This window comes from Pristiophorus japonicus, chromosome 19 (genome assembly GCF_044704955.1).
Source record: "Pristiophorus japonicus isolate sPriJap1 chromosome 19, sPriJap1.hap1, whole genome shotgun sequence".
Taxonomy (NCBI): Eukaryota; Metazoa; Chordata; class Chondrichthyes; family Pristiophoridae; genus Pristiophorus; species Pristiophorus japonicus.
In genome coordinates this window covers 94741283-94767316 of record NC_091995.1, presented here as the reverse complement: position 1 = coordinate 94767316, position 26034 = coordinate 94741283, and the positions used below count along the sequence as shown (strand labels likewise).

The 26034-nt window shown below is 52.0% G+C and overlaps 1 protein-coding gene across 2 annotated transcripts in view; it reads left to right on the top strand.

The window, feature by feature from the left end:
• Window positions 1-26034, top strand: part of LOC139230541 (SH3 domain-binding protein 1-like) — a 74076-nt gene that overhangs the window by 40119 nt on the left and 7923 nt on the right. For both annotated transcript variants that reach the window (XM_070862375.1, XM_070862374.1), the window contains exons 9-16: window positions 2083-2173; window positions 6313-6440; window positions 10995-11106; window positions 13985-14066; window positions 14800-14880; window positions 17125-17238; window positions 19044-19141; window positions 24797-24938. In XM_070862375.1, the coding sequence (XP_070718476.1) occupies window positions 2083-2173; window positions 6313-6440; window positions 10995-11106; window positions 13985-14066; window positions 14800-14880; window positions 17125-17238; window positions 19044-19141; window positions 24797-24938 (848 nt within the window). The remainder of the gene's footprint in view (window positions 1-2082; window positions 2174-6312; window positions 6441-10994; window positions 11107-13984; window positions 14067-14799; window positions 14881-17124; window positions 17239-19043; window positions 19142-24796; window positions 24939-26034) is intronic.

Sequence of the window (26034 nt, the reverse complement as noted above, 5' to 3'; positions counted from 1 at the left end):
GAGAGGTTGGGGTAGAAAGTTTACAAGGCCCAACTTCAGGGATCAACATTCTTCACCACACCATCAGCTGCCAAGGCCCCAAGCTCTGGAATTCCCTCCCTAAACCTCTCCACCTTTCCCTCCTACTTTAAGACGCTCCTTAAAACGTACCTCTTTGACCAAGCTTTTGGTCAGCTGTCCTAATCTCTTATGCGGCTCGGTGCCAAAGTTAGTCTGATAGCATAGAAACATAGAAACATAGAAAATAGGTGCAGGAGTAGGCCATTCGGCCCTTCGAGCCTGCACCACCATGCAATAAGATCATGGCTGATCATTCACCTCAGTACCCCTTTCCTACTTTCTCTCCATACCCCTTGATCCCTTTGGCCGTAAGGGCCACATCTAACTCCATCTTGAATATATCTAACGAACTGGCCTTAACAACTTTCTGTGGCAGGAAATGCCACAGGTTAACCACTCTCTGAGTGAAGAAGTTTCTCCTCATCTCGGTCCTAAACGGCTTACTCCTTATTCTTAGACTGTGACTCCTGGTTCTGGAACTCCCCAGCAACGGGAACATTCTTCCTGCCTCTAACCTGTCCAATCCCGTCAGAATGTTATATGTTTCTATGAGATCCCCTCTCATCCTTCTAAACTCCAGTGAATATAAGCCTAGTCGATCTAGTCTCTCCTTATATGTTAGTCCTGCCATCCTTGGAATCAGTCTGGTGAACCTTCGCTGCACTCCCTCAATAGCAAGAACGTCCTTCCTCAGGTTAGGGGACCAAATCTGAACACAATATTCCAGGTGAGGCCTCACCAAGGCCCTGTACAACTGCAATAAGACCTCCCTGCTCCTATACTCAAATCCCCAGCTATGAAGGCCAACATACCATTTGCCTTCTTCACCGCCTGCTGTACCCACCTGCTGTACCTACCTAAAGCGCCTTGGGACATTCTACTACATTGAAGGCTCTATATAAATACATGTTTTTTGAAAACTTTGTTTCTGGCGTCACTGGCAAGGCCGGCATTTATTGCCCATCCCTAATTGCCCCTCAAGAAGGTGGTGGTGAGCCGCCATTTCAGAGGGGCTGTTAAGAGCCAACCACATTGCTGTGGGTCTGGAGTCACATATTGGCCAGACCGGGTAAGGGCGGCAGATTTCCTCCCCGAAAGGGACATCAGTGAACCGGATGGGTTTTTAACCACAATTCTATCGTTTCATAGGGCTAGAATTTCCCAACAACCCGACAGCACCCGATTGCCGCCCAAAATACCGCCAAGATTTTATTGTCAGCAAAAAAGTCCCCCCCAATAAATAAAAAAAAATCTGCCCAGCGAAAATAATGGGCCTTGCACCCCGATTCTGGGCGAACAAATGGAATCTTGCGCCGATTGGGCGGTTCTTAAAAAGAATGGCCGATAATGAATAAATTTGCTAAAAATTTACACCGAGGACTGCGGGTTGGGTCTAGGAGGAGAAAAATATATTTTTCAAAACATCTACAAGAAAAAGAAATCAGAAAAACATTCTCAAGACCATTTTCACTCAAATCACTAAGAGAATTATAAAATAATTAGTAACAAAAAACAATTGCTTACCTTTTCTTGCAGGGTTATTCACCCAGCGCCCAGCTCCGCTGATTCTCGTGGCCGTTTTTTTTCCCCCAACTTATCTACGGGTCACTGCTGAGCCAAATATCGCGCCAGGGCAATCTATGGATGGTGCTCACCGGCGAGCCGCTCCCCAGCGGTATCTCGAAACCACCGGCGGAACTCAGCTGGGGAATTACTCCCCAACCGTTGCCCAACATGGCCAATATCACCGAGAAACCAGGCGGTGAAACAATGGAAATTCTAGCCCATGGTCACCATGACTGACACTTGCGTTTTATTCCTGATTTATTGAATTAACTGAATTTAAATTCCCCAGCTACCTGTGGTGGGATTTGAACTCGGCTCTCGGGATCATAAGTCCAGGCCTCAGGATTACTGGCCCAGTGACATCACCACTGCTACCACTCCCTAGTTTAGAAACATAGAATAACTGGTGGTTCCTGAAATATGATATTCTTTCATTTTGTTTCTTTATTTTTAAAGTTATTGGAATCCCAGGCCGATTATCACCGAAAGTCACTGGAAGTGCTGGACACCTTTCTCCCGACGCTGAAGCCCAGCCCCAAGCCCGCAGGTGAGCATCGCAGCTGGGAGCAAGTGATCGGTGCTGTCTGCAGCCTGGGTCCCAGCCCGGCCTCAAACTCTCAAACATCTTCATCTTCACTCTCCCTCTCACACTCACACACTCTCTCGTACACCCATACCCTCACACACTCTCTCTCACACACACTGTCGTACACCCATACCCTCACACACTCTCTCTCACACACTCTCTCGTACACCCATACCCTCACACACTCTCTCTCACACACACTGTCGTACACCCATACCCTCACACACTCTCTCACACACTGTCGCACACCCATACCCTCACACACTCTCTCTCACACACACTGTCGCACACCCATACCCTCACACACTCTCTCTCACACACACTGTCGCACACCCATACCCTCACACACTCTCTCCAACACACACTGTCGCACACCCATACCCTCACACACTCTCTCCAACACACACTGTCGCACACCCATACCCTCACACACTCTCTCTCACACACTCTCTCGTACACCCATACCCTCACACACTTTCTCTCACACACTCTCTCGCACACCCATACCCTCACACACTCTCTCTCACACACTCTCTCGCACACCCATACCCTCACACACTCTCTCTCACACACTCTCTCGTACACCCATACCCTCACACACTCTCTCTCACACACTCTCTCGCACTCCCATACCCTCACACACTCTCTCTCACACACTCTCTCGCACACCCATACCCTCACACACTCTCTCTCACACACTGTCGCACACCCATACCCTCACACACTCTCTCTCACACACACTGTCGCACACCCATACCCTCACACACTCTCTCACACACTCTCTCGCACTCCCATACCCTCACACACTCTCTTGCACTCCCATACCCTCACACACTCTCTCTCACACACACTGTCGCACACCCATACCCTCACACACTCTCTCTCACACACTCTCTCGCACTCCCATACCCTCACACACTCACTCTCACACACTCTCTCGCACTCCCATACCCTCACACACTCTCTCGCACACCCATACCCTCACACTCTCTCGCACACCCATACCCTCACACACTCTCTCACACACACTCTCTCGCACACCCATACCCTCACACACTCTCTCTCACACACTCTCTCGCACACCCATACCCTCACACACTCTCTCTCACACACTCTCTCGCACTCCCATACCCTCACACACTCTCTCTCACACACTCTCTCGTACACCCATACCCTCACACACTCTCTCACATACTCTCTCGCACTCCCATACCCTCACACACTCTCTCTCACACACACTGTCGCACACCCATACCCTCACACACTCTCTCTCTCACTCTCTCTCGCACACCCATACCCTCACACACTCTCTCTCACACACACTGTCGCACACCCATACCCTCACACACTCTCTCTCACACACACTGTCGCACACCCATACCCTCACACACTCTCTCTCACACACTCTCTCGCACACCCATACCCTCACACACTCTCTCTCACACACACTGTCGCACACCCATACCCTCACACACTTTCTCTCACACACTCTCTCGTACACCCATACCCTCACACACTCTCTCTCACACACACTGTCGCACACCCATACCCTCACACACTCTCTCACACACACTCTCTCGTACACCCATACCCTCACACACTCTCTCTCACACACACTCTCTCGCACACCCATACCCTCACACACTCTCTCACACACACTCTCTCGCACTCCCATACCCTCACACACTCTCTCTCACATACTCTCTCGCACACCCATACCCTCACACACTCTCTTTCACACACACTCTCTCGTACACCCATACCCTCACACACTCTCTCTCACACACACTCTCTCGCACACCCATACCCTCACACACTCTCTCACACACACTCTCTCGCACACCCATACCCTCACACACTCTCTCACACACTCTCTCGCACTCCCATACCCTCACACACTCTCTCTCACACTCTCTCTCGCACACCCATACCCTCACACACTCTCTCTCACACACACTGTCGCACACCCATACCCTCACACACTCTCTCTCATACACACTGTCGCACACCCATACCCTCACACACTCTCCCTCACATACTCTCTCGTATACCCATACCCTCACACACTCTCTCTCATACACACTGTCGCACACCCATACCCTCACACACTCTCTCTCATACACACTGTCGCACACCCATACCCTCACACACTCTCTCTCACACACTCTCTCGTACACCCATACCCTCACACACTCTCTCTCACATACTCTCTCGCACACCCATACCCTCACACTCTCTTTCACACACACTCTCTCGCACTCCCATACCCTCACACACTCTCTCTCACACACTCTCTCGCACACCCATACTCTCACACACTCTCACACACACACTCTCTCGCACTCCCATACCCTCACACACTCTCTCTCACACACTCTCTCTCGCACACCCATACCCTCACACACTCTCTCTCACACACACACTCTCGCACACCCATACCCTCACACACTCTCTCTCTCTCACACACACTCTCGCACACCCATACCCTCACACACTCTCTCTCACGCACACTCTCGCACACCCATACCCTCACACACTCTCTCACACACACTCTCTCGGACACCCATACCCTCACACACTCTCTCTCTTCGCACACTCTCTCACACTCCCATACCCTCACACACTCTCTCTCACACACACTCTCTCGCACACCCATACCCTCACACACTCTCTCTCTCTCACACACACTCTCGCACACCCATACCCTCACACACTCTATCTCTCTCACACACACTCTCGCACACCCATACCCTCACACATACTCTCTCTCACACACTCTCTCGCACACCCATACCCTCACACACTCTCTCTCTCTCGCACACTCTCTCGCACTCCCATACCCTCACACACTCTCTCTCTCTCACACACTCTCTCGCACACCCATACCCTCACACACTCTCTCACACACTCTCTCGCACACCCATACCCTTACACACACTCTCTCTCTCACACACACTCTCGCACACCCATACCCTCACACACTCTCTCTCACACACACTCTCTCGCAGTCCCATACCCTCACACACTCTCTCTCACACACACACTCTCGCACACCCATACCCTCACACACTCTCTCTCTCACACACACTCTCGCACACCCATACCCTCACACACTCTCTCTCTCTCACACACACTCTCGCACACCCATACCCTCACACACTCTCTCTCACACACACTCTCGCACACCCATACCCTCACACACTCTCTCACACACACTCTCTCGCACACCCATACCCTCACACACTCTCTCTCTCTCGCACACTCTCTCGCACTCCCATACCCTCACACACTCTCTCTCACACACACTCTCTCGCACACCCATACCCTCACACACTCTCTCTCTCTCACACACACTCTCGCACACCCATACCCTCACACACTCTATCTCTCTCACACACACTCTCGCACACCCATACCCTCACACACACTCTCTCTCACACACTCTCTCGCACACCCATACCCTCACACACTCTCTCTCTCTCGCACACTCTCTCGCACTCCCATACCCTCACACACTCTCTCTCTCGCACTCTCTCTCGCACACCCATACCCTCACACACTCTCTCACACACTCTCTCGCACACCCATACCCTCACAACTCTCTCTCTTACACTCCCATACCCTCACACACTCTCTCACACACAGTCTCTCACACACTCTCTCACACACCAATGCCCTTGCACACTCTCACACACTCTCTCTCTCACACACTCTCTCACACACCAATACCCTTGCACACTCTCACACACTCTCTCACACACCCACACCCTCACACACACTCTCTCGCACACCCATACCCTCACACACACTCTCTCTCGCACGCCCATACCCTCACACACTCTCTCACACACAGTTTCTCACACCAATACCCTCGCACACACTCTCTCTCTCTCGCACTCCCATATACTCGCATACTCTCATACACCCATAGCTTCACTCACTCTTGCATGCCCAGAGCATCACACACTTTATTATTGCAATGTTTTTCGTGCCTTTAACTACCCAAGAGGTTTTTGTATATGTGATTGCGTTCACTAGTTGTGTCAGGACCGACCACCCTCCCTTGTCCTTCATGCTCTCCCCATTCTCTGTGTGGCCAGGCGGCAGCTCAGGGAACCCGGCCTTTGGACAACCACTGGAGGAGCACCTGAAAAGTTGCGGACACGAAATCGCCCTTCCCATTGAGGCCTGCGTCATGATGTTGCTGGAGAAAGGGATGAAGGAAGAGGTAAGCTCCATGTGTGAACTGAGAGAGAAAGAGAGAAAGAACATTACAGCCAATGAAGAAGTTTTGGAGTGTAGTCACTGTTGTAATGTGGGAAACGCGGCATCCAATTTGCGCACAGCAAGCTCCCACACACAGCAATGTGATAATGACCAGATAATCTGTTTTTGTTACAATGTAGGAGGAATAAATATTGGCCCCAGGACACCGAGGATAACTCCCCTGCTCTTCTTTGAAATAGTGCCATGGGATCTTTTACATCTGCCTGAGAGAGCAGACGGGTCCTCGGTTTAATGTCTCATCTGAAAGACCGCACCTCCGACAGTGCAGCACTCCCTCAGTACTGCCCCTCCGCCAGTGCAGCACTCCCTCAGTACTGCCCCTCCGCCAGTGCGCCGCTCCCTCAGTACTGCCCCTCCGACAGTGCGGCGCTCCCTCAGTACTGCCCTCCGACAGTGCGGCGCTCCCTCAGTACTGCCCCACCAATAGTGCGGCGCTCCCTCAGTACTGCCCCTCTGACAGTGCGGCGCTCCCTCAGTACTGCCCCTCCGACAGTGCAGCACTCCCTCAATACTGCCCTCCGACAGTTCGGCGCTCCCTCAGTACTGCCTCTCTGACAGTGTTGCACTCCCTCAGCACAGCCCCTCCGACAGTTCGGCGCTCCCTCAGTACTGCCTCTCTGACAGTGTTGCACTCCCTCAGCACTGCCCCTCCGACAGTGCGGCGCTCCCTCAGCACTGCACTGGGAGTGTCAGCCTAGATTTATGTGCTCAAGTCCCTGGAGTGGGACTTGAACCCACAACCTTCTGACTCAGAAGCGAGCGTACTGCCCACTGAGCCCCGGCTGATACACAAGCTCTACATGATGTGCCCCTGAACCGTGCACACCAGGTTGGTGCAGGGGTTGACCCCAGTTCCGAGCTGTGTTCGTCTGTTGTTAGCCTGGGCAGCAGTTGGGAGCTGGATTTGACTCCGTATCTCTGGGCTTTGGAGGGGAAGGACTGACTGGGTTCCTGCTCTAGATCACAACAAAGTGACTAATGCTGGACAGTCCATGTGTGAGAACATAAGAACAAAAGAACATAAGGCCCCTCGAGCCTGCTCCGCCATTCAATAAGATCATGGCTGATCTGATCATGGACTCAATTCCACTTCCCCGCCCACTCCCCATAACCCTTCACTCCTATATTACTCAAAAATCTGTCTATCTCCGCCTTAAATATATTTAATGACCCAACCTCCACAACTCTCTCGGACAGCGAATTCCACAGATTTATAACCCTCTGAGAGAAGAAATTCCTCCTCATCTCAGTTTTAAATGGGCGACCCCTTATTCTGAGTCTATGTCCCTTAGTTTTAGTTTCCCCTATGAGTGGAAATATCCTCTCTGCATTCACCTTGTTGAGCCCCCTCATTATCTTATATGTTTCGTTACGATCACCTCTCATTCTTCTGTTGATGTGGGTGTATTTGGATTTCCAGAAGGCATGCTGACTCTGCTTGATTGAATTATGCTTTTCCAAATTTCCTGCTTTTTTAATAATGGACTCCATTTTGCCAACAACAGATGTTAGGCTAACCGGTCGATAGTTTCCTGCTTTTTGTCTGCCTCCTTTTTTAAATAAGGGCGTTACATTTGCGGTTTTCCAATCTGCTGGGACTGCCCCAGAATCCAGGGAATTTTGGTAAATTACAACCAATGCATCCACTATCTCTGCAGCCACTTCGTTTAAGACTCTAGGATGTAAGCCATCAGGTCCAGGGGACTTGTCCACCTTTAGTCCCATTATTTTACTGAGTAATACTTAATTAGTGATGGTGATTGTATTAAGTTGCTCCCTCCCTATAGCCCCTTGATTATCCACTATTAGGATGTTTTTAGTGTCTTCTACCATGAAGACCGATACAAAATATTTGTTCAACGTCTCTGCCATTGTAGGGGCGGTCTCGAGGGGGGGGAGGAGGGGGTATGGAGGGGGGAGAGGGGGAGGAGGGGGGGTGGAGGGGGAGGAGGGGGGGTGGAGGGGGAGGAGGGGGGGTGGAGGGAGGGTGGCGGGGGGGGGGAATTTTGCAACCTTACACCATTTCCGTGTTTCCCCATTATTAATTCCCCAGTCTCATCCTCCAGGGGACCAACATTTAACCGCTCTTTTCCTTTTTATGTACCTGTAGAAACTTTTACTATCTGTTTTATATTTCGTGCTAGTTTACTTTCATAATCTATCTTCCCTCTCTATCATTTTTTTAGTCATTATTTGTGGCTTTTAAAAGTTTCCCGATCCTCTGGCCTCCCATTAGTGTTGGCCACATTGTGTGCCCTTGTTTTCAATTTGATACCATCCCTTAGTTCCTGAATTAGCCATGGACAGTTATCCCTTCTCTTACAGTCTTTCCTTCTCATTGGGATATATTTTTGTTGTGAGTTATTCAATATCTCCTTAAATGTGTGCCACTGCTCAGCAAGTGGATCTAAGTGAGGATATAACAGTCTGTAGCAGGAAATGGAAATCTCATTCTGGTTTTCTATGTATTGCCCTTGTCAAGTTGAGGTCATGGCATATTAATAGGGCACTATCGAGGGAGCTTTATTCTGTATAAGTAAAACTGCCTATATCCACCTCCATAACATCGCCCGACTCCGTCCTTGCCTCAGCTCATCTGCTGCTGGAGCCCTAACCCATGCCTTTGTTACCTCTAGACTTGACTACACCAACGCACTTCTGACTGGCCTCCCACATTTTACCCGATGTAAACTTGACGTCATCCAAAACTCAGCTGCCCGTGTCCTAACTCGCACCGAGTCCCGCTCACCCATTACCCCCTGTGCTCACTGCCCCGTGTCCTAACTCGCACCGAGTCCCGCTCACCCATCACCCCCTGTGCTCGCTGCCCCGTGTCCTAACTCGCACCGAGTCCCGCTCACCCATCACCCCCTGTGCTCACTGCCCCGTGTCCTAACTTGCACCGAGTCCCGCTCACCCATCACCCCCTGTGCTCAATGCCCCATGTCCTAACTCACACCGAGTCCCGCTCACCCGTCACCCCCTGTGCTCGTTGCCCCGTGTCCTAACTCGCACCAAGTCCCGCTCACCCATCACCCCCTGTGCTCACTGCCCTGTGTCTAACTCGCACCAAGTCCCGCTCACCCATCACCCCCTGTGCTCGCTACCCTGTGTCCTAACTCGCACCGAGTCCCGCTCACCCATCACCCCCTGTGCTCGCTGACCTACATTGACTCCCGGTTAAGCGATGCCTCGATTTCAAAATTCTCATCCTTGTTTACAAATCCCTCCATGGCCCTCGCCCCTCCCTATTTCTGTAATCTCCTCGAGCCCCACAACCCCCCGAGATATCTGCGCTCCTCTAATTCTGCCCTCTTGAGCATCCCTGATTATAATGGCTCCACCATCGGTGGCCGTGCCTTCTGTTGCCTGGGCCCCAAGCTCTGGAACTCCCTGCCTAAACCTCTCTGCCTCTACCTCTCTTTCCTCCTTCAAGACGCTCCTTAAAACCTACCTCTTTGACCAAGCGTTTGGTCACCTGCGCTAATTTCTTCCTTTGTGGCTCAGTGTTGAATTTATTAGTTTTGTCTTATGAAGCCCCTTTGGGACATTTTACTATGTTAAAGGCACTATATAAATAAAAGTTGTTGTTGTTGTATCTAATCCCGTGCTGTATCTGCCCTGGGAGTGTTTGATGGGACAGTGTAGAGGGAGCTTTACTCTGTATCCAACCCGTGCTTTACCTGTCCTGGGAGTATTTGATGGGACAGTGTAGAGGGAGATTTACTCTGTATCTAACTCGTGCTGTACCTGTCCTGGGAGTGTTTGATGGGACAGTGTAGACGGAGATTTACTCTGTATCTAACCCTGGTCACAATCCTGGAACTCCCTCCCTAACAGCACTGTGGGAGCACCTTCACCTTATGGACTGCTCACCACCACCTTCTCAAAGGCAATTAGGGATGGGTAATAAATGCCGGCCTTGCCAGCGATGTTCACATCCCAGGAACAAATTTTTTAAATAGCCTCCTTCTGTGCTGTAAGATTCCACGATTTAAGGAGGTCCCCTTCTGTTGAAGGAGCTGAAATAAAAAGTTGGGAAAAGATTTGCAGAATTAAAAAGAAGCATACTCTGACATTTCTACATTTTTCATATACTTTTTTTGTGCTGTATAGTGTTTGCCATTATCACTATAAACTATTAATTTAGCATAAGTCAGATTAGTTATTTAGCCAGTACAAAGTGAGTTTGGCATTTAATATTTTCCACATTCCAACAGACAGGAGAAAGTGGGTGTCCTACATATCACAGGGTGATGGATAACCTGAGACAATGTGATTTAATGACTAAGTCCGTGCCTCTTGTGAGAGTCTGATACAGCCAGCAAAAGTAAACCACAATAATCTGACATTAATTTCTTGTTTTCCCGAGGGGGAAGATCGCAATGGCCTCTTAGCGGCTCATTTGGCAACTGGAAAATCCCACCCTCTTTATACTACTGTGCCTGTCTGAAGTCTTTGTTAAACAAATCGCTAACTTTTCCGCCTCTCTCAGGGACTGTTCAGATTAGCAGCGGCAGCCTCGGTACTGAAACGGTTAAAATCTGCCCTGGATTGTGGTTCCTTTGACCCCACAGAGTTCAACTTAGACTCACATGCCGTGGCAGGTAAGATATTTTCCAGCACCGATGCTCCAATTCACATTTGTAATGAATATAGAATAATATCGGGTTAGTACTTCTTCTTGGGCAACCCCCTGGAGTCGAGGGTGTCTTGTTTCCACACTAAGATGAGTTCTCGGGTGACTGATGAGTCCAATGCGGGATCTACAGTCTCTGTCACAGGGTGGGGCAGACGGTGGTTGGAGGGACGGGTGGGTGGGTGGGGGGTCTGGGTTGCCGTGCGCTCCTTCCGCTGTTTGTACTTGGCTTCCGCGTGCTCCCGGCGAAGGGACCCGAGGTGTTCATCGCCTTCCCGGATACTCCTCCTCCACTTTGAGTGGTCTTGGGCCGGGGATTCCCAGGTGTCGGTGGGGATGTTGCACTTTATCAGAGAGGGTGTACCTGCCCTGGGAGTGTTTGATGGGACAGTGTAGAAGGAGCTTTACTCTGTATCTAACCCCGTGCTGTACCTGCCCTGGGAGTGTTTGATGGGACAGTGTAGAGGGAGCTTTACTCTGTATCTAACCCGTGCTGTACCTGCCCTGGGAGTGTTTGATGGGACAGTGTAGAGGGAGCTTTACTCTGTATCTAACCCGTGCTGTACCTGCCCTGGGAGTGTTTGATGGGACAGTGTAGAGGGAGCTTTACTCTGTATCTAACCCGTGCTGTACCTGCCCTGGGAGTGTGTGATGGGACAGTGTAGAGGGAGCTTTACTCTGTATCTAACCCCGTGCTGTACCTGCCCTGGGAGTGTGTGATGGGACAGTGCAGAGGGAGCTTTACTCTGTATCTAACCCCAAGCTGTACCTGCCCTGGGAGTGTTTGTTGGGACAGTGTAGAGGGAGCTTTACTCAGTATCTAACCCCGTGCTGTACCTGCCCTGGGAGTGTTTGATGGGACAGTGTAGAGGGAGCTTTACTCTGTATCTAACCCCCTGTACCTGCCCTGGGAGTGTTTGATGGGACAGTGTAGAGGGAGTTTTACTCTGTATCTAACCCCCTGTACCTGCCCTGAGAGTGTTTGATGGGACAGTGTAGAGGGAGCTTTACTCTGTATCTAACCCGTGCTGTACCTGCCCTGGGAGTGTTTGATGGGACAGTGTAGAGGGAGCTTTACTCTGTATCTAACCCGTGCTGTACCTGCCCTGGGAGTGTTTGATGGGACAGTGTAGAGGGAGCTTTACTCTGTATCTAACCCGTGCTGTACCTGCCCTGGGAGTGTGTGATGGGACAGTGTAGAGGGAGCTTTACTCTGTATCTAACCCCGTGCTGTACCTGCCCTGGGAGTGTGTGATGGGACAGTGCAGAGGGAGCTTTACTCTGTATCTAACCCCAAGCTGTACCTGCCCTGGGACTGTTTGTTGGGACAGTGTAGAGGGAGCTTTACTCAGTATCTAACCCCGTGCTGTACCTGCCCTGGGAGTGTTTGATGGGACAGTGTAGAGGGAGCTTTACTCTGTATCTAACCCCCTGTACCTGCCCTGGGAGTGTTTGATGGGACAGTGTAGAGGGAGTTTTACTCTGTATCTAACCCCCTGTACCTGCCCTGAGAGTGTTTGATGGGACAGTGTAGAGGGAGCTTTACTCTGTATCTAACCCCGTGCTGTACCTGCTCTGGGAGTGTTTGATGCTGACACCTACTCTGTCCCATCAGGTACACCCAGGTTAAATTCAAATGCTATCTCCTGGTGCCATTCATTCTGCAGCATAAATATCTTTCAATTTGTTTCATAAGAACATAAGAATTAGGAGCGGGAGTCGGCCATTCGGCCCCTCGAGCCTGCTCCACCATTCAATGAGATCATGGCTGATCTTCGACCTCAACTCCACTTTCCCGCCCGATCCCCATATCCCTTGATTCCCTTAATATCCAAAAATCTATCGATCTCAGCCTTGAATATACTCAAAGACTGAGCCTCCACAGCCCTCTGGGGCAGAGAATTCCAGAGATTCACCACCCTCTGAGTGAAAAAATCTTTCCTCATCTCAGTCCTAAATGGCGACCCCTTATCCCGAGACTGTGACCCCTGGTTCTAGACTCCCCAGCCCAGGGGAAACATCCTCCCTGCATCTAGCCTGTCACTCCCCTTCATAATGTTGTATGATTCAATGAGATCACCTCTCATTTTTCTAAACTCCAGAGAGTATGGGCCCATTTTACACAATCTCTCCTCATAAAGACAGCCCTCTCATCCCAGGGAATCAGTATAGTGAACCTTCGTTGCACTGCCTCCAAGGCAGGTATATCCTTCCTTAGATAAGGAGATCAAAACTGTGCACAGTGCTCCAGGTGTGGTCTCACCAAGGCCCTGTACAATTGTAGCAAGACTTCCTTACTCTTATACTCCAACCCCCTTGCAATAAAGGCCAACAGGCCATTTGCCTCCCTCATTGCTTGAACACCCAACATTTAAAAGTTTCTCACCATTTAAAAAATGTTCTGTTTTTCTACTCTACACCTCTCCTTCAAAATGAATAACCTCACATTTGTCTACAGCTTTTGTGCAAAAAAACCTCGTAAGAATCTTGGTTTTTATCATAAACTGCAAGAAAATCTTTAAATTTCACCAGAAAACCACAAGTGCTGTGTCCAATGACATCTCTGCCACACATTGGGCAGATCACATCCACAACATGGTTGGCCGTTTGGCTCCCTCTGAACACAATTCGTGTTCAGGATGGGCAATAAATGCCAGTCTTGCCAGCGGCACCCGCTAATCGCCAATTAATTTTAAAAACTAATTAAATCACCTCATTTGGCAAATAAATAATATGTCGTTCCAGACTTGTCAAGCAGGGCACTGGCCCTTTAATTCTGGAATGAGTTCGATGCTGCGACAGGTGATGACAGCCACTGCCAAAATATTCTTCTCTCTCCATGATAGGTGCGCTGAAGTCCTACCTGCGCGAATTACCACAGCCCCTCATGATGTTTGACCTTTACGATGACTGGTTCCAAGCGGCCAGGTAGGTGATGGCATGTTCGTTATTTTAGTTGCTCTTTGTGATGTGGTTTTTTATATTTATATATACAGATGTTTTCACCTCCGAATCCAGTCCACTCATGCCACTCCCAATTTTTCAATTTTTATTCGTTCGTGGCATGTGGGCGTCGCTGGCCAGGCCGGCATTTATTGCCCATCCCTAATTGCCCCTTGAGAAGGTGGTGGTGAGCCGCCTTCTTGAACCGCTGCAGTCCGTGTGGTGAAGGTGCTCCCACAGTGCTGTTAGGGAGGGAGTTCCAGGATTGTGACCCAGCGACGATGAAGGAACGGCCGATATATTTCCCAGTCGGGATGGTGTGTGACTGGGAGGGGAACGTGGAGGTGGTGGTGTTCCCATGCGCCTGCTGCCCTTGTCCTTCTAGGGGGTAGAGGTCGTGGGTTTGGGAGGTGCTGCCGAAGAAGCCTTGGCGAGTTGCTGCAGTGCATCTTGTAGATGGTGCACACTGCAGCCAGGGGGCGCCGGTGGTGGAGGGAGTGAGTGTTGAAGGTGGTGGGTAGTGTGCCGATCGAGAGGGCTGCTTTGTCCTGGATGGCGTCGAGCTTCTCGAGTGTGGTTGGAGCTGCAACTCACCCAGGCAAGTGGGGAGTGTTCCATCACACTCCTGACTTGTGCCGTGTAGATGGTGGGAAGGCTTTGATGCAAACCTCTTTCCCCGCTTCCCTAAGCTCGTTCCTGACTCCGTTTCTTTCTGCAGCGAGAAAGATCTTCCCACGAAGGTGGAGAGACTGCGAGAGGTCTGCGCCAAACTGCCGCCGGAATCCTACAATAACTTACGGTAATGCCGCATGCAGAGGTGGGTCTGGGGGAGTGGGAGGAGATGAGATTCCGATCGCTCCTGTTATACCTCGTGTCTGTACGGATACTACAGCATCCCAGCCTAAACCTTGGCTTGTGCGACATAACCACTACGCAACCGTACCCCTGTGTGCCCTCCCTAATTCCTTCCTAAACCTCTCCAACTCTCTACCTCTCTCTCCTCCTTTACGACGCTCCTTAAAACCTACCTCTTTGACCCAGATTTTGGTCACCTGCCCCAATATCTCCTTATGCGGCTCGGTGTCAAATTTTTATCGCACAACACTCCTGTGAAGCACCTTGGGATGTTTTACTACGTTAAAGGCGCTTTATAAATACAAGTTTTTGGGGTGGGGGAGGGGGAATTGAGTCATGCAAAGAGGAAGGGGTGAAAATACCAGAAAGGTGGCGACTGAACTACAACAGTAACTTGTATTTATATAGCGCCTTTAACACCGTGAAACGTTCCAAGGTACTTCACAGGAGTGTTATAAGATAAAAAATTTGACACCGAGCCGCATAAGTAGAAATTAGGGCCGGTTTGTCAAAGAGGTCGGTTTTAAGGAGCGTCTTGAAGGAGGAAAGAGAGGTAGAGAGGCGGAGAGGTTTAGGGAGGGAGTTCCAGAGCTTGGGGCCCAGGCAACAGAAGGCACGGCCACCGATGGTGGAGCGATTATAATCAGGGATGACCAAGAGGGCAGAATTAGAGGAGCGCAGACATCTCGGGGGGGTTTGTGGGGCTGGAGGAGATTACAGAGATAGGGAGGGGCGAGGGCCATGGAGGAATTTGTAAACAAGGATGAGAATTTTGAAATCGAGGCTTAACCAGGAGCCAATGTAGGTTAGCGAGCACAGGGGGTGATGAACGAGCGGGACTTGGTGCGAGTTAGGACACGGGGCAGTGGGCAGTGAGCACAGGGGGTGATAAGCGAGCGGGACTTGGTGCGAGTTAGGACACGGGGCAGCGAGCACAGGGGGTGATGGGTGAGCGGGACTCGGTGCGAGTTAGGACACGGGGCAGTGAGCACAAGGGGTGATGAGTGAGCGGGACTCGGTGCGAGTTAGGACATGGGGCAGCGAGCACAGGGGGTGATGGGTGAGCGGGACTCGGTGCGAGTTAGGACACGGGGCAGCAAGCACAGTGGGTGATGGGTGAGTGGGACTTGGTGCGAGTTAGGACACGGGGTAGTGAGCACAGGGGGTGATGAGCGAGCGGGACTTGGTGCGAGTTAGGACACGGGGCAGTGAGCACAAGGGGTGATGAGTGAGCGGGACTCGGTGCGAGTTAGGACACGGGGCAGCGAGCACAGGGGGTGATGGGCGAGCGGGACTTGGTGCGAGTTAGGACACGGGGCAGTGGGCAGTGAGCACAGGGGGTGATGAGCGAGCGGGACTCGGTGCGAGTTAGGACACGGGGCAGCGAGCACAGGGGGTGATGGGTGAGTGGGACTCGGTGCGAGTTAGGACACGGGGCAGCCAGCACAGGGGGTGATGAGTGAGCGGGACTTGGTGCGAGTTAGGACACGGGGCAGCCAGCACAGGGGGTGATGAGTGAGCGGGACTCGGTGCGAGTTAGGACATAGGGCAGCGAGCACAGGGGCTGATGGGTGAGCGGGACTGGGTGCGAGTTAGGACACGGGGCAGCGAGCACAGGGGGTGATGGGTGAGCGGGACTGGGTGCGAGTTAGGACATGGGGCAGCGAGCACAGGGGCTGATGGGTGAGCGGGACTCTGTACGAGTTAGGACACGGGGCAGCTGAGTTTTGGATCTCCTCTAGTTTACATAGGGTAGACTGTGCGACAACAACAACTTGAATTTATACAGCACCTTTAATGTAGTGAAAGGTCCCAGGGCGCTTGGCCGGAGCGATTATCAGACAAAATATGGACACCGAGCCACATAAGGAGATATAGGTGACCAAAATATTGGTCAGAGAGGTAGCTTTTAAAGAGCGTCTTAAAGGAGCTGGAGAGAGGCGGAGAGGGAAACTTATACCAGCAGGATGGGCGTAGGTTCCTGAGACAACCCAGAAACCCTGCCAGACATACCAGCTTGATGTTGGATGGTGGGGGAGGGGCCGGATTGTGATGCCCCAACCAGTTAAATAGCGCTCACCGTCGGGGTTCTCACGTGAGTAATGGCCAACTTGCGAGACGTGCTGGAACAATCTTCAGCTGAAAAAGAAGGACAATAAAACTTTTTTCTCCCCCCCCAAAAAAACAGGTATCTCATTAAGTTCTTGGCAAAGTTGGCGGAATATCAGAAAGTGAACAAAATGAGCCCCAGTAACATTGCCATTGTGCTGGGGCCCAACCTCCTCTGGCCCAGGAATGAAGGGTAGGTTAAAGGTCAGGTGAAAGGTCGCGCACCGCCGTGGTAACTTTATCTTTGCATCCGGCCAATTATCGCAGGAAGGTCGAGAACGTTTATTTTCCCCCCCAAGTTGAGAGGCGGCCATTTTGTCCTTCTTCCTCACACCTGTAACCAGGAAGTCGGTCCGCATCACTTCCTGCTTAAGGTGGGACGATGCTGCGGGGGGCGGAGCTGCCCCGTGCCCCGATTGGGGGTGGTAACCTTCCGGGGGGGGGGGGGGGGGGGGAGGGCGGGGCTTTTAGCGGCCGGCGCAGAAGTCCTGCCTCCGTCGTGGACATGCACTTACCGCCCCCGAGAGGAAGTGGAATTTCCATTGGGGGCAGTAACTGGGGCGCTGCTGGGGAGCAATGTTCAACGGTATGCAGATGCTCAGTGCTTAGGCTCTTCAACGCCCCTCCCCATTCGCTTAAAGGGCCGGGACGCTGCACGCTTTGCACGGCTCCCGGGGCAGCGTGGGACCAGACCTGCAGCCCGGCAGCCATGACGGAGCGCGATGGCGGCTCAGACCACGCTAGTGCCACCATCGTTGAGCCTGACCTGAGAGTCGGCCGCTAGAGAAAAGATGGCGGCCCGGGGCGTTGGCACCCTCCTCTTTAATCACCACCCTGAGAGCGGATGCCGGCCGGCTTCGCCACCCGTGGGACAATTTCCCCCGTGGGACGTTACGGGGTTGGCACTGGGCACTGAGGGGTCGGCGCGGGGCATGGCAATGACATCATCGGCACTTGCGCGGCGGCCTGGGGCACTAACTGCGGGTCAGAGGGGCAGTACCGAGGGAGCGCCGCACTGGTCGGAGGGGCAGTACCGAGGGAGCACCGCACTGTCGGAGGGGCAGTACTGAGGGAGCGCCGCACTGTCGGAGGGGCAGTACTGAGGGAGCGCCGCACTGTCGGAGGGCAGTACCGAGGGAGCACCGCACTGTCGGAGGGGCAGTACTGAGGGAGCGCCGCACTGTCGGAGGGGCAGTACCGAGGGAGCGCCGCACTGGTCGGAGGGGCAGTACTGAGGGAGGGCCGCACTGTCGGAGGGGCAGTACTGAGGGAGCGTCGCACTGTCGGAGAGGCAGTACTGAGGGAGTGCCACACTGTCGGAGGGGCAGTACTGAGGGAGCGTCGCACTGGTCGGAGGGGCAGTACTGAGGGAGTGCCGCACTGTCGGAGGGGCAGTACTGAGGGAGCGCCGCACTGGTCGGAGGAGCAGTACTGAGGGAGCGCCGCATTGTCGGAGGGGCAGTACTGAGGGAGCACCACACTGTTGCAGGGGCAGTACTGAGGGAGCACCACACTGTCGGAGGGGCAGTACTGAGGGAGCGCCGCACTGGTCAGAGGGGCAGTACTGAGGGAGCGCCGCACTGTCGGAGGTGCCGTCATATGAAGAGAGAGACAACAAACCGAGGCCCTGTCTGCCCTCTCAGGTGGACGCAATAGATCCCACATTACTTGGACAAGGAGGAGGCCATTTAGTCCCTCAAGCCTATTCCGCCATTCAACCTGTGGTCGACCTGTGACTGAAGAAGAGCAGGGAAGTTCTATCCCGGTGTCCCTGAGCCAACATCACTAAAAGACATCTGATCTGGTCATTATCATATTGCCGTGTGTGGGAGCTTGCTGTGCACAAATTGGCTGCCGCGTTTCCTACGTCACAACAGTGACCGTACTTCAAAAGTACTTCATTGGCTGTAAAGTGCTTTAAGTCGTCGTGAAAGGCGTTATATAAATGCAAATCTTTGATTCCCAAAGGATGACCCTTGCCTTCTCACCCTGTTGCAGGAAAGTGTCAATGCTGGACATGGCGTCAGCTTCTTCAGTCCAAGTTGTGTCCGTTATGGAACCCATCATACAAAACGCAGACAGCATCTTCCCAGAAGGTAGGCCCTCTTTATTATTCCTGCTGGGTTTGCCTTGAATTTCCCCTCTCCCCGCTTGTTCCTCCCTCCCCCACTCCCCTCCCCCGCCCCCCCAGCATCACCCCGGGACATTACCCCATCCTGGGCTTCCCTCGGGCACCAGACAAATGAATTGAGTGTAATATCTCCCAAGTTTGCAGATGACACTAAGCTGGGTGGCGGTGTGAGCTGTGAGGGGGACGCTAAGAGGCTGCAGGGTGACTTGGACAGGTTAGGTGAGTGGGCAAATGCATGGCAGATGCAGTATAATGTGGATAAATGTGAGGTTATCCACTTTGGTGGCAAAAACAGGAAGGCAGAATATTATCTGAATGGTGACAGATTAGGAAAAGGGGAGGTGCAACGAGACCTGGGTGTCATGGTACATCAGTCATTGAAAGTTGGCATGCAGGTACAGCAGGCGGTGAAGAAGGCAAATGGTATGTTGGCATTCATAGCGAGAGGATTTGAGTATAGAAGCAGGGAGGTCTTATTGGGGCCTTGGTGAGGCCACACCTGGAATATTGTATTCAGTTTTGGTCTCCTAATCTGAGGAAGGACATTCTTGCTATTGAGGGAGTGCAGCGAAGGTTCACCAGACTGATTCCTGGAATGGCTGGACTGACATATGAAGAAAGGCTGGATTGACTAGGCTTATATTCACTGGAATTTTGAAGAATGAGAGGGGATCTCAAAAACATATAAAATTCTGACGGGATTGGACAGGTTAGATGCAGGAAGAATGTTCCTGATGTTGGGGAAGTCCAGAACCAGGGGACACAGTCTTAGGATAAGGGGTAGGCCATTTAGGACCGAGATGAGGAGAAACTTCTTCACTCAGAGAGTTGTGAACCTGTGGAATTCTCTACCACAGAGAGTTGTTGAGGCCAGTTCGTTAGATATATTCAAAAGGGAGTTAGATGTGGCCCTTATGGCTAAAGGGATCAAGGGGTATGGAGAGAAAGCAGGAATGGGTACTGAGGTGAATGACCAGCCATGATCATATTGAATGGTGGTGCAGGCTTGAAGGGCCGAATGGCCTACTCCTGCACCTATTTTCTATATTTCTATTCCCCCACTCGAACATGTGCGAGCCTGGAACACCAGCATCGAGCCGATATTCCCTGGAGTTTAGAAGAATGAGAGGTGATCTCATTGAAACAAACAAGATTCTGAGGGGGCTTGACAGGGTAGATGCAGGGAGGGTGTTTCCCCTGGGCTGGGAGTCTAGAACCACGGGTCACAGTCTCAGGATAAGGGACTGAGATGAGGAGAAATTTCTTCACTCAGAGGGTGGTGAATCTTTGGGATTCTCTGCCCCAGAGGGCTATGGAGGCTCCGGACCCAAAATTCAGTCCCGCTGGGAAGCTGGTGCTCCCCCCACCTTTTTGTGGTCATTAGCACCGAAATATTTTCGTGGCTGGGCCTCCCCATATTCAGCTCCAACAGTGAACAAATGGGTTCCAGCGCTAATGAACCTTTCCAAAGTGGATTCTTCAGCGGTGTGGCTGTCTTAATTTGAGCGTTATCACCACTGAGAAATTCAGCATGCAGGTAAGGGTTTCTAACAAGCCAGCTGCTTCCTGGCCTTTTTAAAGGACCTGGGTTTGCAGCAAGGCCCTGAGCGGGGGAAGGAGGTTGGAAGGATGGCTGGTGTAAAGGGTGCAAGGAGAGCCAACAGGTTGACTGATATGGAGCTGGAGACACTGATGGATGGTGTGGAGGACAGAAAAAGAATACTCTTTCCTGAGTTGGGGAGACCTGAAGAACATAAGAAATAGGAGCAGGAGTCGGCCATTCGGCCCCTCGAGCCTGCTCCGCCATTCAATACGATCATGGCTGATCCGATCATGGACTCAGATCCACTTCCCTGCTCGCTCCCCATAACCCCTTATCCCCTTATCAGTTACGAAACTGTCTATTTCTGTCTTAAATTAATTCAATGTCCCAGCTTCTCTGAGGCAGCGAATTCCACAGATTTACAGCCCTCTGAGAGAACAAATTTCTCCTCATCTCTGTTTTAAATGGGCGGCCCCTTATTCTAAGATTATGCCCCTTAGTTCTAGTCTCCCCCATCAGTGGAAACATCCTCTCTGCATCCACCTTGTCAAGCCCCCTCATAATCTTACACGTTTCGATAAGATCACCTCTCATTCTTCTGAATTCCAATGAGTAGAGGCCCAACCTACTCAACCTTTCCTCATAAGTCAACCCCCTCATCCCCGGAATCAGGCCGAGTGAACCTTCTCTGAACCGCCTCCAAAGCAAGTATATCCTTTCGTAAATATGGAAACCAAAACTGCACGCAGTACTCCAGGTGTGGCCTCACTAATACCCTGTATAACTGTAGCAAGACTTCTCTGCTTTTATACTCCATCCCCTTTCTTATTATTTTCTTATTATGTTCTAAGCGGACCAGTTATCGTGGGAAGTCGTCTAGAGTTGCCAACCCTTCAGGATTGCCCCTGGAGTCTCCAGGAATTGCAGATTAAGCTCCGTCCCAGCCACCAGCAAAAGCCCGGGACAAAAATCATCGGGGCTAAAATAATTGGGCCTTTGTAAATTTTCTTTGAACATTTAAATTTCTTAGTTATATAACTGTTGGAGATGGGGGAGGCAAAAGGCTGTTTGACAGACAGTCGGGATTAATCCAATTGGATATGAAAGAGACTGCTTGCTCTCCGATTGGCAGTGGGGATGGACCAATGGCGGGAGTGCGGGGGCTGGGCGGGTGGAGGTGGGAGGTCATGTGACCAGGAATGCGGCCAACCGGCGTTGGCGACCCCGGCAGGCATCACAAACCCCCGGCCCGATCCAGTCCGCCGCGGGAACTTCATGGCCGTGAGCCTGGACCCTGCGGGGCTGAGAAAGTCGTGTCCCACAACGCCACCTGCTGCCTGCCAGTCACCGAGGGCGAGTTTCCTCCTCGCCGATTGGGGCGGGGGGAATTTGGGGCGCTAACAATTTGTCCGTGCACGGCGCAGCGGAATTCCGCGCGGGAGTTTAACGGTGGCGGTAACCGCTAGCGGCCCGGACGGCAGCCGCGACACCCCGCTCCCCGGTGGTCTAGGGATGGCCCTGTTTCCCACCCGCACAGTCGGCAGCTTGGCACTCCCCCTTTAACGCCAACTCGCGGGAAATCGCTCAGGCCTTTGCAGAGGTGTTGCCATGGCAGCGCCGTGCCTCGCAGTTAGCGCTGCAGGTCGCCGCGCAACCGCCGATGATGTCATCGTCGTGCGCCCCGCATAGCGCTGCGCTCTTGACGGAGTCCTGGGTGGCGGGTGGGGGGAGGGACCTGCGCGTCTGCCGCAGGAACTCCCGCCTCGCGGGGGCGCTACGCAGTCCCGGACCCTGGGTGTTAATTCTGTCACATTGCATCGCCCGCTACAGATCACGCTGGAATGCGGAAGCAGGCCAGATCTATATTGACAGCTGGTGCACCCTGCTCGATTGCTGCCCACGCACTGAAGATGTAACACTATAGCCGTGTGGCATATCGACACTGATGGTCATTTTATTTTTACCCTGAGCCTCTCTGTGGAGGCTGGGCCACTGAATATATTTACAGCGGAGATAGACAGGTTTTTGAGCGATAAGGGAGTAAAGGGTTATGGGGAGTGGGCAGGGAAGTGGAGCTGAGTCCATGATCAGATCAGCCATGATCTTATTGAATGGTGGAGCAGGCTCGAGGGGCTGTATGGCCGACTACTGCTCCTATTTCCTATGTTCCCTCCTTTTTCTCTGCTCATCTCCTGATAAAAAAGTGTGTCAGTATTTACAGGGGCTCCCCAGGAGTGTGTCAGTATTTACAGGGGGATCCCGGGAGTGTGTCAGTATTTACAGGGGCTCCCCAGGAGTGTGTCAGTATTTACAGGGGTTCCCCGGGAGTGTGTCAGTACTTACAGGGAGTCCCTGGGAGTGTGTCAGTATTTACAGGGGGTCCCCGGGAGTGTGTCATTATTTACAGGGGCTCCCCAGGAGTGTGTCAGTATTTACAGGGGTTCCCCGGGAGTGTGTCAGTACTTACAGGGAGTCCCTGGGAGTGTGTCAGTATTTACAGGGGATCCCCGGGAGTGTGTCATTATTTACAGGAGGTCCCTGGGAGTGTGTCAGTATTTACAGGGGTTCCCCGGGAGTGTGTCATTATTTACAGGAGGTCCCTGGGAGTGTGTCAGTATTTACAGGGGGTCTCCGGGAGTGTGTCAGTATTTACAGGGAGTTCTTGGGAGTGTGTCAGTATTTACAGGGAGTCCCCGGGAGTGTGTCAGTACTTACAGGCGTTCCCCGGGTGTATGTCAGTATTTACAGGCGTTCTCCGGGAGTGTGTCAGTATTTACAGGGGGTCCCCCGGGAGTGTGTCAGTACTTACAGGCGTTCCCCGGGAGTGTCAGTATTTACAGGGGGTCCCCCGGGAGTGTGTCAGTACTTACAGGCGTTCCCCGGGTGTATGTCAGTATTTACAGGCGTTCCCCGGGAGTGTGTCAGTATTTACAGGGGTTCCCCGTGAGTGTGTCAGTATTTGTAGGGATTCCTGGGAGTGTGTCATTATTTACAGGGAGTCCCCGGGAGTGTGTCAGTATTTACAGGGGTTTCCCCGGAGTGTTTCAGTATTTATAGGGAGTCCCCTGGGAGTTTGTCAGTACTTACATGGGGTCCCCGGGAGTGTGTCAGTATTTACAGACGTTCCCCGGGAGTGTGTCAGTATTTACAGGGGTTCCTGGGAGTGTGTCATTATTTACAGGAGTTCCACTGGAGTGTGTCAGTATGTACAGGGGTTCCCCAGGAGTGTGTCAGCATTTACAGGGGGTCCCCGGGGGTGTGTCAGTATAGACAGGGGGGTCCCCGGGAGTGTGGCAGTATTTACAGGGGGTTCCCGGGAGAGTGTCAGTATTTACAGGGGGTCCCCAGGAGTGTGTCAGTATTTACAGGGGGTTCCCTGGGAGTGTGTCAGTATTTACAGGGGGTCCCCGGGAGAGTGTCAGTATTTACAGGGGGTCCCCAGGAGTGTGTCAGTATTTACAGGGGGTTCCCTGGGAGTGTGTCAGTATTTACAGGCGTTCCCCGGGAGTGTGTCAGTATTTACAGGGGGTCCCCGGGAGAGTGTCAGTATTTACAGGGGGTCCCCAGGAGTGTGTCAGTATTTACAGGGGGTTCCCTGGGAGTGTGTCAGTATTTACAGGCGTTCCCCGGGAGTGTGTCAGTATTTACAGGGGGTCCCCGGGAGTGTGACAGTATTTACAGGGGGTCCCCGGGAGTGTGTCAGTATTTACAGGGGGTCCCCGGGAGTGTGACAGTATTTACAGGGGGTCCCCGGGAGTGTGACAGTATTTACAGGGGGTCCCCGGGAGTGTGTCAGTATTTACAGGGGGTCCCAGGGAGTGTGACAGTATTTACAGGGCGTCCCCGGGAGTGTGTCAGTATTTACAGGGGGTTCCCTGGGAGTGTGACAGTATTTACAGGGGGTCCCCGGGAGTGTGACAGTATTTACAGGGCGTCCCCGGGAGTGTGACAGTATTTACAGGTGGTCCCCGGGAGTGTGTCAGTATTGACAGAGGTTCCCCGGGAGTGTGTCAGTACTTATGGGCTACACCATCCTATTGGGCAATAAATGTTTAAAAAGTGCTTCTTTTTACACAGATTTAGATTTCAGTGTGTCGGGAGTGTTCGGGCCGAGTACTCTGTACTCAAACCTCACTTCGCCAAAGAAAGAGATCGGCTCAGTGGAACAGACGCAGACTGCCCCTCCCCCAGTCAACGAGGTCCCTGCCCTGAAGGATGAGTATGTTCAGGTTTATTTAAAGTTCATTTAACTTGCAAATCCCCCGATTTCCATCGCTCCACCATTGGCGGCCGTCCCTTCAGCTGCCTGCTCCTAAGCTCAGGAATTTCTGTTTTATTTATTCATTCACGGGATGTGGGCGTCGCTGGCCAGGCCGGCATTTATTGACCATCCCTAACTGCCCCTTGAGCCCCCTTCTTGAACCGCTGCAGTCCGTGTGGTGAAGGTGCTCCCACAGTGCTGACTGAGTGTCTCGCGGGGCCATTTCAGAGGGGCAGTTAAGAGTCAACCACATCGCTGTGGGTCTGGAGTCACATATCGGCCAGACCGGGTTAGGGCGGCAGATTTCCCTCCCTAAAGGACATCAGTGAACCGGATGGGTGTTTACGACAATCCGGTAGTTTCATGCTCACTGTTACTGATACTAGCTTTTTATTTTAAGTCCAGATTTATTTAATTAACTGAATTTAAATTCCCCAGCTGATTTGAACTCGCATATCCAGATCATTCATCCAGGATTACTTGTCCATTAACACAACCACTACCCTACCGTACCATTGTATGCCCTCCCTAAACCTCTCCGCCTCTCTCTCCTCCTTCAAGACGCTCCTTAAAACCTCCCTCTTTGAACCAGCTTTTGGTCACCTGTCCCAATATCTCCTTATACGGCTCGGTGTCAAATTTTTGTTGCATTTATGATCCTGTGAAATGCCTTGCGACGTTTTACTACGTTAAAGGCGCTATATAAATACAAGTTGTTATTGAGGCGGAGGAGGGGGAATTGAGTCAGGCAAAGAGGAAGGGGTGAATATACCAGAAGGGTGGTGACTGAACTAACAACAACAACTTATATTTATATAGCGCCTTTAACGTAGTGAAACATCCCAAGGCGCCTCACAGGAGTGTTACGAGATTTAAACATGTGACTCGGAGCCGTATACGTAGAAATTAGCGCAGGTGACCAAAAGCTTGGTCAAAGAGGTCAGTTTTAAGGAGCGTCTTGAAGGAGGAGAGAGAGGTAGAGAGGTGGAGAGGTTTAGGGAGGGAGTTCCAGAGCTTGGGGCCCAGGCAACAGAAGGCACGGCCACCGATGGTG